General features: G+C 41.8%; 1 protein-coding gene across 2 annotated transcripts; it reads left to right on the forward strand.

Annotated features, from left to right (window-relative positions):
* Nucleotides 1-835: 835 nt before the first annotated feature.
* psme3 (proteasome activator subunit 3) lies at nucleotides 836-9184 on the forward strand. Of its 2 annotated transcripts, none has more exons than XM_088906031.1 (11): nucleotides 836-996; nucleotides 1842-1874; nucleotides 1979-2041; nucleotides 2916-3020; nucleotides 3979-4030; nucleotides 4894-5012; nucleotides 5943-6011; nucleotides 6726-6793; nucleotides 7032-7086; nucleotides 7450-7536; nucleotides 7990-9184. In XM_088906031.1, exons 1-11 carry the CDS (start codon nucleotides 955-957, stop codon nucleotides 8068-8070), a joined length of 774 nt encoding a protein of 257 aa, XP_088762157.1. In that variant the 5' UTR covers nucleotides 836-954; the 3' UTR covers nucleotides 8071-9184. The 2 variants fall into 2 exon arrangements, with proteins under 2 accessions (XP_088762157.1, XP_088762156.1); XM_088906030.1 differs by having other exon boundaries at nucleotides 837-996; nucleotides 3976-4030.
* The last annotated feature ends 4249 nt before the right edge of the window (nucleotides 9185-13433 follow it).

The following is a 13433-nucleotide window of genomic DNA, read 5'->3' on the forward strand; positions in this document are numbered from 1 at the left end:
GGGGATGGGAGGTGCTCTATAAACCCCAGCGGTTTTGACAGAGACACTTGTCTGACAAAAACAAGGTGATTTTCTATTAGCTGAGGGTCTGTGCAATAGATTCCATCCACCTTTGGAGAGGCACAAATTTTCCCTATCCAATTCTCCACTACAGTTTTTCTAGAGGTGATCCACCCAAACCAACAGTATTAATAAAAACTTAAAACGGAATGAAGAAGGGTGATTTGCTATTGACTGACTGTCTTAACATTGTATGTTTCACCACTTTTGATGGTGCACAAAATGTTTTTGTCCCTGGTTATAGTTTAAAAAAATGACTGAATTTAAATATGATAAAGGATTTGATTTAATTACACATTTCAGATACAGCTCCTTTAAAAGCTTGCATCTTAAAACCTTTTTCATTGAACAGAAAAAAAACATTTTTATGAAAAAATATAGCAATGACCATTTTTACAGGAGTATAAATGGAAGAAAGGTGCTGTAAAATTAATACAAACTTCTAATAATCTCAGATTTGTCAAACTTGGAGATAAGTGGAGGCGATTTAAAATTAAAAAAAGGACCCTCTCAAATTTTGGCTGAATGTTCAAGGAATTACAGTTAACCATGACGAAATAACAAAGCAGGTGTTTCAGCTGCTTGTCACTTCGCTTAATGTTGCTATACTCCTCAAAAGCTACTGTGGTAGCTGAAAGTCTTTTATTTTGATTGAAATTCGGCTATTGACATACACTTCCGGATCATTCGTGTCGCTTAGTGTAGCCAGCTTCACGCTACTTCCACGTGGTTGGGTGATTTTCCTCGCCTCTCATTGTCGTCGCGGCTTTTCTGCGTCATTTCTCGTTTTCTCCCTTTGATACCTTGTGGCTGTGAATAGGAGCTGAAAGGAGCCACACGGTTATTTCTGTTAATACGATCTCAGATTCCCTTCCCTATTTGTCTGAAAATAGAATGTCTTCGCTCCTCAAAGTGGACAATGAAATCAAAACTAAGGTAAGAGACGGTAACCCGAGAAAGACTGACGCGAGGGTGATGTGGTGTTGAAATTTGAACAGTCGGAAATTTTTCTGTAACACAAGGCCGGGGTATTAAATAAATGTCTAGCATAATCGCCTGGCTTTCCCGCGCTGTGCTTCACAGATATAGTCATAATTGCTCTGCGTATGTCGATTTATATGGAATTATTTGAAGTTAAAGCAGGATATTTCCGTATATTCCGATATTTCCAATACTATTGCCCCTTCTTTCATTCTGGCCGGAGGTGCGTGTCTGCTGCTGTCGAAATTAAGGCGTTTGTGGTTGAGCCTTTTCCATAAAGTGAAATAACAGTATGATCGTAGCGCCTGTAATACACAATAAATTCAGTGCGATTTGCCCTACATTTGGAAATCGTGTTTTTTGACACGTGTCCTGTTTATTGTTTTGAGTGAATGTCCGGGTCCAATCCCAACAGCTGCGTCAAAGAATAAAAACGATCGTTAACATTTTTGCTGTCCCTTCAACAACTACTTCCCTGTAGCCGGATATCTTGGGTGATTATCTTATTCAACATCTATATCTTCAGAGTCGCACGGCGCATGTGCTCATATATTTATATAAAAACTGAGTGACAAAACCAATTGGGTTCAGGACAGTCCCGATGAAGCTACAGACAGCGAAAACGAATGAAAAATCTTGCACCCAGTAGATATATTGGCCAGCATCATGTTCACGTGTTATTGCATTTGTGCTGTATTCTGTTTCAAGCATAATTTGCGTTACTGTATTAAATGCACAGACGTAATAATGTTCTACACAGACAGGTAACGTTCCCCGATTTACGTTTACTTTTTCTACAGGTTGATGCTTTCAGAGAACGAATCACCGGTGAAGTAAGTACTTTTGTTTTCAAATTAAAACGATTCTTTTAACGTAAATAAAAAAAATAAGTTGTACTGTACTTAGAACTCGCATTTCCCAATGTTTACTTTTCTAGGCAGAAGACTTAGTCGCCAATTTCTTTCCAAAGAAGTTACTGGAACTCGATCATTTTCTTAAGGTAAGTCTTTCGATTTTTACCGTTATGTTTGTGCTGTTTTCGTTGTGCAAGAGCTCGTATCCACAGCTGAGGAGACCTGGAAGAAGAAGAAGAATTGCATTTAAACTGCGCTTTCCTTGCAAGTGGTTCCCAGAGCACTCTATTCACCTTTGAAAAGCAGCATGCACCGATCAGTTGTGGTGAGAATTACTCCAGACGTTTAGGCATGCTGGATCATGCAAGCCCAGAATTTAGTCAAGACACTTGCTTAACATACCAGTTCTTAAAAACTGTTTCAAGGGATCCTTTAACAACCAGATAATCAGGACATTAGTTCAATCTCCTCTGAAATCATTGTACAGCCCGGTATCCCCTATCACCATAGTGGGGCTCTTCAATTAGTAATTCTGTCCTCAACAGAAGAGTGCCCCCTGCTGGTCCACCTACATGACTTGCTGTTTAGTGTGCTGAAATCAACACTTACTACACCCTAGCCAGACCTTTGGGTCGGAGAGCTGACGGGAATGGCAATTGTACCGCAGAGGAGAAAAATAACCACCTTCGTGCAGATCGAAGTTCTGGAGAGGGTGTGAGCCACCTCCATGTAGCCGGATATCTACGTCCGAGAGAGGCTTAAAAAGGTCACCGCGCTCCCAGAACCCGGAATTGTACTGGGGGAAGTTAATTAACATTTAATTAACAAGCTGAGGTCTCTGAGCTCAAGGACTAATCATCGCTCCTTGGAAGTTAAAGGAAAGGAGAAAGTTACGTGTCTCCAAGGCTGGTGGTTTGACAGAGCTCTTCAGATGGAGGCTGTGGTTCGGTTTCAAGGCAGAACCTTTTGCTGCTGGCGTTCACATGTGTTTTCATTGTGCCTTGATCTGCTGTTCTTCAGGACCCGATCTTAAACATCATTGAGCTGAAAGACATCCATTCAGAGATCAATTTATCCGTGCCTGACCCCATCATCCTCACAAACAGCCACGATGGGCTGGAGCCTGTGAGTATAACGCTGTTCCTCTTGAGCCTTGTTTTTTAAAAGCTGATAAAAATGATCAGTCCAAACAGTTGAGGTGATGGCTGAGCCTGTTCGAGGGCTGGTTTTCATGGAGGTTTAATATTTTGTTTTAAATGCAGAATTGACAATGATTCTGTTTTTAGCATACCCTTCCCACGTGGGATTATCAGTTCATCTGAATACTATGGCATCGTACAAATGAGGTCTTTTCATACTTTGCTCCCCAACATTTTCAGTTATTTTCTGCAGCCCACCTCCCTTTTAAACTGTTATCAAGGCTTTTATTTCATGTCTGTACTCCTGATTAAGAGAAAATTGTACAACAAAACAATTGGTCTTGGATTTTTTTTGTAAAAAAGTGAAAATTTGTCATTGTAACAATTGTTTTAAATTAGTTTGGAATCGGCAACAGCAGGCATGAGGTAAAATCTGAGGTGCCATCGCACAACATATGCCAAGAGTATTCTATTTTTTGTCCTGTAGAGTTGGGGACATTCTTAGTGTTTCCTGTTCGATGGAAATCGGTGCTCTCTCAGAGAAGCTTTTCTGCCCAGTGACTCTCCTCTTACACCGTCTGTGACATCATGTGTCATATATATGAACCGGACTGGATCGGGCAGGCCCGGATTGGTTCGCCAGAGGGACGAGGACTGTTAGATGCTGGCCCTCTATTTTTGCAGGCCAGTACGGGTTTTAGATTTGATCTGATCCAAGTCAGCTGATTCCAGGTTGATGGGTGTAAAAAAAACCTGGAAGCTATTCTCCCTGCACTAGACTGGTTTAACATACTGATTTAATTCAAGCTCCTGAGCAAAAGGCATGCGTTCATTTTCCTAACCTGTTAGACTGCAGTGCTCGGGCAGGTGTGAGAAAAGCACAGTGCCCAGGCAGAGCTGTGACAGGACACGAATGTTTAAATGAAACTGTTGCGTTGCAGCAGAACACCAAGAAGAGGAAGCTGGAAGATGGGGCAGGAGATGACAACTGCCAAGGTGAGTTCCTGAGTGTCATTAGTGACGTCTAGGCTGGCGAGTGTGTGTTGTGACAAGCCGGCCTGCTGGATGTGGTGCTTGTGCAGTGAAAGGTTGAGATGTCAAACTATTAAATGGGTGTCGTAGTTGCGTGTGCCCTTCTTGATTGCTTACAAGTTAAAGGAGCTGTTTAAGGCATTTGCATATTTTTTCTAATTATATTCCTGTCCTACATGCCCTACAGTATGACTTGTGTGTAGTTTTCTGCTGTGATGCTGTTTCCTAGACAAGGTCGAAGTAAGTAAGTTACACTCCCTGTAATGCAGAGTGTTCTCCATTAGCCATTGAGAAGCCAATGGGGAAGTGCAATTAAAACTGAGACCAAGAGGTTCTTCTATACCCAAAGGGTTGTGGGTGTCTGAATCAAGCTAGCAAGCCAAGCTTGCTGTTGAAGCTGATACCCTGGCTTCCTTTAAGGAACAATTGGATGAAAACCTGGATCAATCAGCTGCCAAGTACAAAACAAATGGCCTTGTTTATCCTATGTTCTTTTGCTACTTTACTAGACTGCTCTCCAAGATCTTTCTTTCCTGCTGTACTTTTTTTTCAAAACCCTTAGAATCAACATTTATTTTTCTTCTACACACCCAATTTGAAATAGCCAGCTGTGTTTTCAGTTTGTAGTCATGAATCCTGCAACTGCACACGGGAGAATGAGGAGGAGTAGGCAGTCTCCTCTAACCCACCCACATTGACTTGCAAGCCTCCTTCTTTACACACGCAGGAGGGAATGGCGGTACCAAATGAAATGGGAGACCTCTCTGCCTTGAGGATGTCTTTTGCTTTGCTTTGCAGTGATGTTGATATCTTCTTCTTCTGTGCAGTGACTGGCACCAAGGTGTTTGTGATGCCAGGGGGAATGATGAAGAGCAACAACAAGCTGGTGGACCTTATCGAAAAAGTCAAGCCGGAGATCAGAACCCTGATAGAGAAATGCAATACAGTAGGTTCCTGGTGGACACCTAGTGGATACTCCTGGAGATGTTGTTTCATGTGTTGGACATTCCCAGAGATTCCTATCTTCAGTCACTGTGTTCCAGAATCCAGCAGGTTTTCCAAGCTTCTTGAAGTTAAAATCTTTTCCATGCCAGGGGGAATAGCTAATTGCTTCTGACAATCACTGACAATGAATCAAGGCCCCATGGTCCTCTCAGTGGCTAGAGACTGATACAGCTTTACATGTCATGAACTTTGACAAATGCTCAGGCTCATCTTATTAAGTCTCTTCCTTCTGACCAGGTTGCTTTTAGTAAAATTGTGATCTGAATTGATCTGAAACCTGAAGTGAAAGCACTCCAAGGCTATTTTAAAAGGATAAGGAATGCCTGGCATTTCCCCCATCAGCTGATGGTGGTAATCCAGCAGTCCATCCATTTTCTAACTGCTTCTTCCAATTAAGGGTCAAATGGCAGCCAGAGCTTATCCCAGCAAGCAGTGAGTCTAAGACAGGGTACACCCTAGACTGGACAGTAGTCCAGTGCATCTGTGTATCTGCAGGGCACTGACATGTGGACCAGTTTTCCCAGAAGCCAGTTGACCTACTAGTATGTCTTTGGACTGTGGGAGGAAACTGGAGCACCCAGAGGAAACTTACCCAAACTTGGGGAGAACACCCCAGGTCCCCCAAACACTGCCATCAGCTTAGAGCGAAACAGACCCCTGCCATGGATCTCTCTATAGCCATCCTGTTCCGCGGAGCTCTTCACACGTTTCTTCTAAGAGGTACCTGTATTCTGACCTGCATCAGTGATGGAAAGTATCTTAGAAGTAGCCAGTTGTGTCTGCCTGGAATAAATAATAATGTCACTCTTCTCAATACAATATTGAGAAGTTATTACAATAATAATGTCACTCTCCTGTTTTCAACCTTAAGGTCAAAATGTGGGTCCAACTGCTAATCCCAAGAATAGAAGATGGCAACAACTTTGGCGTTTCAATCCAGGTAATTAACGGGTTTGAATAAAGCAGCACACTTTTGCTTTCAGGTAGTTTTCTAGGTTAAATATTTAAATGAAACTGTAGTTTGTTTTTTTTAACCATACCAGTGATTTCCAGGTTATAACAGTATTAACTTCAAAAGCTAAAATCATCAGTGGGAAATGGCTACCGATTTCTTTATCCTTAAAGGCTCTCCAAAGGCAAGCCATTGTTTTTTTTAAATAACAGAAAACAGGAGCTATATACTGTAAATGTATTAGGAAAATACATCAGCCTTAAGGTCACTCTTAAAGGTTTGCCTTGTTTGGATCCGTGGCAGAAATCTGTGATCAAGCTTTATAAGTGTGTATCCCCAAAACTGCCTTTGAAAAATCAGTCATTTATGACCACATTTTAAGATTGATAGTCTGGAGGAAGCTGTTCGATCTCCCTACTAAATCCTGGGAACATGCAATACACCAGTAAGCATGTAAAATACCATTGTGAAGGACAGATGGTGTGCTGATGCATTACTGTGTCTGCTTAGAGCAGATGTTACCAAGTGTTCCTGTACTGTAGCAAGCAAACCTGGCACTGATGTACTGCCTTCTTCACTAACTCTGAGACTGATCTGTACAGTGTTTTCATTTGGTTCTTGAAATGAGCTGCTAGCTTTACAGTGGCTCACGGTGAAGTTTCTTACCTCTGCAATGCTGCCCCCTGCGCTCTTTCCCCCCAGGAGGAGACGGTGGCTGAGTTGCGGACTGTGGAAGGCGAGGCGGCCTCTTACCTGGACCAGATCTCGAGGTATAAATGGTTCAGTATCTTCTCCACCCATTTCTTGTTTGACTACAGGAAACCATGCCAGTCTCTCATTGCACAGCCGTTCCATCCAGCAAGCAGGGACAGCACATTCTGCTGCTGATTCTGCAAACATTGCTTCTTCAGTATTAATGGTTTGATGACAGATGCTTTTAGAATGTATTTAATAAGCATTACCTTTATTTCAGGCATGAATCTTGTTCCTCTTTCCTCTCCTCTCTAGATACTACATTACAAGGGCAAAGCTGGTGTCTAAAATAGCAAAATATCCACACGTGGTAAGTTAGTGCCCACTTACTTCATGTAAACTCTAGAACTTAGCTTGGTTTGCAAAACCAGAAATATGTTGCAGTTCCAAGACTGTCCAAATGCATTCAATGCTTTGATACAGAAATGTCTCCTTGCAGCTAAATGGAAGTGTGCAAATAAGAGTAAAAATAATGATAATTATTATTATTTATTACCATTCCTTACAGTTATATCATAAATGGAACACATGAGAAACTAACATAAAATTACCCTTTTAGTTCAGAACAGTTTTCAGTTCCTGCCCCACAGACCTGTTTTATAAATATTTAGTACCATCATAAGCCCTGTGTTATGAGTGAAGAAGTGAGCTCTCTCTGGGGTCTGGGTTACAGGAGGACTATCGCCGCACAGTGACTGAAATTGATGAGAAGGAGTATATCAGCCTGAAGATCATTGTGTCGGAGCTGAGAAATCAATATGTGAGTATCTCCTCCCTGATCCTTCTCTATGATGCAATAGTGCAGAGCATCAGATTATTATTTTATTTATATAGCAAAATCTATTAGGTTTATAATGTGTGGCTATTTCAATGCATGTGTATATATTACACGTGTACCTTGTGCCCTGCTTGAGGCCTGTAGCCCAGACATCAGCACTTCAGACAGGGGTGATTTGATTGGCCAGCTAGTGGTGCCCAATTATTTGGAGGGGGTATCCTTGACAGGCAGGGACAGTGATACGTGTGACTACTAGCAAGATGAGCATATACATCACTGTCACGTGCAGCCGCATCAGCAGGGGAGCTGTGTAAAATGGCAGATGGCTTTGATCAGTACTCCGTCCTGTATCGAAACCCGTAGCGGATCCTTTAAGCCTATTTGGTTCCATGGTAAAAGGCTGCAAAGTGACTGTCTAGTCCTCTTCTATCACAGGTCACGTTGCACGACATGATCCTGAAAAACATCGAGAAGATCAAGAGACCGAGAAGCAGCAACGCAGAGACCCTCTACTAGGACGAGAGGGACTCCCCGCCAGCGTCCGAGCTGCCCTGGCTGGTTTCTGATCAAGCGGACTTGACCAAGCTGGGATTGAGCTGGCAGGGATTCAGAAAGCACAGGAGACATCAAGCTTTTATTGCTAGAATTAAAAAAAAAAATGTGATGGTTTGCGGTTTTAAACCACGGGTGTTCTTTTCCAAGAACACCCTTCGCAACTTTGACGGACACACGTTTGGCACACAACTCGTGTGTGCCGAAGGACAGTGATGTTTAATTTAAATGTTTTTTCTCTCTGGGGAAAAAAAGCTTTTATTAAGACGACACAATCTGAACCAAGGTCAATTCTATCCACTTTCACTGTCAAGACTTAAATCGTCTAAGAAAATCAAGTATTGGCACTAAAGCTGCTCCTTTCGCAGTGTGTGGCTTGAGGGATTCCGGAGGTTCTTTTTTTCTAGAGAGAAAAGTTTTTTTTTCCCCCCACAACATAAAAGGAATCGGAACCAGCTGGGTTTGAAAAGAAACATGGGAATTCCTTGTCATGTATCAGTGTGCTCCAGTTGTGTTCAGTCCAGCATGTCCCAGAAAAACATCGCATTAGGGAGTCTGCTCTATTAAAGAAGAAAAACTAGTTTGGAGTAAATTTTTATTCATTCTTTTCAAGCCTCTTTTTTTTAAATAGTTATTTTTTGGTTTGAGTATTGGTCAGTTACTATTTAAACAATGAACAATATTTTTTTCCAGTTTTCAATTCGTCTTGGTTTACCACTGCAGGTTACAACTAGTAAGAAATCTGTGTTGAGCCCCCATTAGGCAACTTTTAGAATCAAATGTTGGTTTGCTAACTGCTCTGAGAGTCAAAAGCCTGTAAAACATTTGTCAGGTGGGAGTCCTTATTTCCATTTCAGTTCTGTGTGCAGTACCTTGGAGGTAGACGAAGTTTTGGTTGACTTTTTTTTTTATTTCAACAAAATGTCGATTCGGACAGGAGAGGTACCTGTCGCTTACCTATATTTTAGATATTTTGCCCTCCAACTCAAAATATCATGTTATCAGCTTCAAAGTCTATCCGTGTTCACTTTTTTAAATGAAAAGTCATTATTTTACTTAATAAAATTATTTCAAAGCGTGTGCTTTTTACAAAAGCTTTTTTTAAAATAATGAATTCGCTTTCGTCCCACTGCCTTTCTGAAGTCTTTTTCTTCCCAATTATTAACCTGTTACACGCTCAAACACTGCTGTGATCTCTTCCTGCGGTCTGCATACATCTTCCCTTGGTTATCCCAGAGCAGAGTTCTGGTTACTATCGGTTATTTGTAAGATTCTGTGATCTCTTTCGTAGATAGAGTGAGTCGTCCAGTCTGCAACACCACTTAGTTTCTTCGAAGCCCCTGACGTGTGTGTTTGATTGTTAACTGTGCCTCTGCTTCTGCATCACAAAGCAGGGCATATGCATGTGCTTCAGGTGTCTGCTTCCCCTGTGGGTGTCAACAGCTTTGTGCAACGCTAATTTGTTTCCCCTGTTCACTTCCTCTACCATCAGCTTTGACAAGGGTGCTTGTTTTTCAAAATAAATTTTACAAATAAAAATCAAAACAGAAATGGTGACCAAATGCTACAGAAAAATATACAGCAAATACAAGACCTCATTAAAATGATCATGTTACTGCATCTGGTTTGTTCTATTAATGGCTTGAACAGGCTGTGGAAGACCCTGAAGACTAGACTGGAAGCCTAGTATGAGGGAATGTGCCTGAGAAAGTAGCAAAATATGGAATCAAAGCTAATGGAATAAACTAGAGGTTGTCAGGCCTGGCTTGTTAATTTTAGCCTTTCTCTGTGACTCTTTTTTTATATCACCCTGTAGCCAGAACGTTACAGCATGTTTACCAACATGAACAGAGGGAGAGTGTTTATCTCACACCTATAGGAGTAATTGAGATTAAAAGCAAAATAAACTGTTTTTTCTATACTGGGATGACTGCTGTACCATTGGCTCTGTGTATTGACATGTCAGTTTTTTTTCCTGTTTGAATAAAGGGCTTGTTCAGCACAAGCTGCCTAAGTGCAGCCCTGATAACTATGATCTGTTCTTGCCAGAAGAAACCGCTTATCTCTAGTGTTGCCACTGCACTCACAGTGTAGGGGGAGTGCTCTACAGTACTGGGCACTTTTAACGATAAAACTTACTGTTTCTTTGCATTCTTCTATTTTGGTTTCTTGGTATACAGTACACAGCTGTGCAAAAGCCTTAGACATCTTAGACACAATTGGAAGTTACAATATACACTGGAGTATGAAATGAAACCACTTATAACAACATCTTTGCAAAGTTATCAGGAAATGGCATTTGTTGTTGTAGCAGGAGTACTGACATTGACAATAATTAGATTGGTTATGAAGAGGGAGCCCATTTTGGTGATCACATGCTAGTGCAACACCACTGGAAGCAATACAAATGATATATCATGCTTTCTGACCAATCTAATAAAATGCTTGCCTTTATAAGATCCAAAGACATACTGGTAGGCTTTTGGGAAGACTCAACCTGGGTGGATGCTCATGTCTGTGTCTGTGTCTGTGTCTGTGTCTGTGTCTGTGCGTGCCCTGCGATGGACAGGCGTCCTGTCCAGGGCGTGCCCTGCCTTGCCCCTGTTGCACGCCGGGACTGGCTCCAGCTCCTCCACGGCCATTAACTGGAAGAAGAAGAAAATGGATGGAATTAATATCATGCTTTGCACCAGTTTGCAAATTCTGCCTTTCGGGAATCTCTGACACTCCTCTTGAAAGCCAGGGACCTGAATGTGCCAGGCAACACAGAGCTTGAAGAATCTATTCATGCAAAAGACTTAGTATACTATTTTACCACATCATTTTCTAGACAATGTGTGGAAAAACAATAAAAAGGCAAACAGAATGCTAGATATGTAGTTAACAGATATACAGTGTGCGATCTAAATCAAGAGATGTTAAATATTGTATAATGCACCAGTAAGAGTGTATTTGGGATATTGCATATGATTATGGTCTTAACATAAAGCATATCGCTGTTCTGGAATGTGTCCACAGGAGAGCAACCAAATACTTAGGTATCTCCTATAGGTAAAAAAAAATATTTTTAGGTAAGGACAAAGACTACAGGGGGAGCTTGAATCAAGTAATCAAAGTCTAGTATTAAAAAAGGAAATGTCAAAATACGAACCAGGGAACACGAAGGAAAACGAAGGGAAAATAAAATCAGTATGTTGGTTGGCAATCCATGTCTGCTGAAGCTGGATGGTTATTATTACGCATGAAAATAAAGTCAGATGGCGAAAAATATACAGTAGGCCACTGTCCAGGACCAGGGAATGGTTACTTTTGCTGTTAGACGTGCCTTTTCTGCCACAGACCAGCAGGTGGCACTATGAAGCTAGCCCAAAAACACAGCTGAAAACTTCGCTGGAAAGCGAAAGCTCAACGTGCGCGTATTACAAAGATGCGGAAAAGAGATTTTTGTACTTTAACGGTTCTGGAAAATCAGTTCAGGGTCTATTCAGTGTAGTGCTCCTCAAGTCCAGTCGTCAGCGTAGCAGTTGCGGATGATTTGAAAAACAAAACCTGCTGGACTGTCACCCTAAGAGCCGGTGACGCGGCACATGCGCCTTTTGAAGAGGGATTCAGATCTTCCCGATCCAGTTAGATAAACAGCAGCAAATTATTTCATTGGAGCGTTTTTTTTAATTACTCGTGCACTAATTGATAATACGGTTATTCGAGACGTCATTTCATACCGGATAAAGGAGGAGGATGTAAAAAAATCCGCATCTTTAGTGGAGACGAAACCGCTATGTGTGCCCTTGACGCACACAGATAACTACGGAAATATTATTTCATCTTTTATTTATTTTTTCTCGTAACTGTTGTGTTAACCGAGAGAACTAAATTACATGGCTGTATTTTCAGCAAAGTATAAGCAGAGCTTTATGGAGATGGGGATATTCCGCCCATCTTCCTCACGTTGTCACAGACTTTTAATACTCTAATCTGGTCAGATCTGGAAAAAAACTCATGTTGTCGAGGCTCTGAGACTGAAGTGCGTGGAAGGCTTATATAGACCCCCAGTCTGCAAAATATTGAACATCTGTCTTTGACGGGATTTGCACCGGTCGCGCTCTTAATCACAAGCATTTTTTATTATTATTTCAGGTCTTTTTAAAACTGTCTTTCAACTTTCAAACTGTTATGAACCCTTTGCTAATGAGCAAGTCGCGGAACCTCACTCAGGCTATAATATAACCAACCAGCCCTCCTGAAGGAGAATTTAAACACTGACTCACTGTGGGAGATGTCCGATATGGTTTCATTCCCACCTGTGTAGGTTCATCATCAGCAGGTCACCTGATAAGAGCTGTTAAATCCAACACAAGTGAGCAAATTCCTAATTAGCAAATTCAGGAGAGAATGCAATAATATACCCTAATGTAGGTACTGTGTTTCTGCAAGAACTAAGTGCAGAAAATAGACCAAACCAGCAAGAAGATCATTTACAGGCACCAATTAGCAATGATGATCAAGGGCTCAGTTGGACCACAAACTAGCAGACCGGGAGGTCCAACAGAACCAGGACTGAGAACCATTTCATTAGAGCAGGATTCTCTGCAATCCTGACAGCCCCAGGCCAGTAGGTGTTATACCGAACCTTTAAATCTTTACTTTTGAAAGACCTGGATCAGTTATACAGGAGGTGCATTCAATTATGTAGGTCAGTTTGGAACAAAAAAATTGAAAATTCTTCAGCCCATAGAAGTCCAGGGCTCCCTTTTTAACACATGACCTCATTAATTGATCACTAATATGAGCGCACCTCAGTTTAAGTAAGGATCAAGACACGAACTGGATTGGGGCTCTTTGGGACCAGGGTTAGAGGACTGTGATGAGCTGGAACCCAACCCAGCAAGCACATGACCTGAGCATCAGTCCATTGCTGGGCAAATCAGAGCTGCCAATTCACCTCAACAGTGAGACTGCGACCTGTGGGGAGAAGCCAGACCACCTGGAGGAAACCACAAGGACCTGGGGAGAACACCCAGACTCCACACAGAAGGTGCTCCCATCCCAGGTTGCAATCGAACCCAGGACCCAAGAGTTGGGAGGTAGTAATGCTGTTCTTCTAGCAATCATCACAAACAGATTGTTCTAAATCTGTAAACAATTAACAATGTACAGTCACAGTTCATGGACTTTTATCAGATTGGGTGTGTGCTGTTTAGGAAGCCCCTTTCAAACGTGTTGTGCATGTACACAGTGTACACAGTACTAGGAAACATCTGGAAGCACTGAAGTGGACCCTACAGAATGCAGACAAGAGCCCTCCCCCATGAAAGCAGAGGGGTCAG

Source organism: Atractosteus spatula, chromosome 26 (genome assembly GCF_055471065.1).
Source record: "Atractosteus spatula isolate fAtrSpa1 chromosome 26, fAtrSpa1.hap1, whole genome shotgun sequence".
Lineage (NCBI taxonomy): Eukaryota > Metazoa > Chordata > Actinopteri > Semionotiformes > Lepisosteidae > Atractosteus > Atractosteus spatula.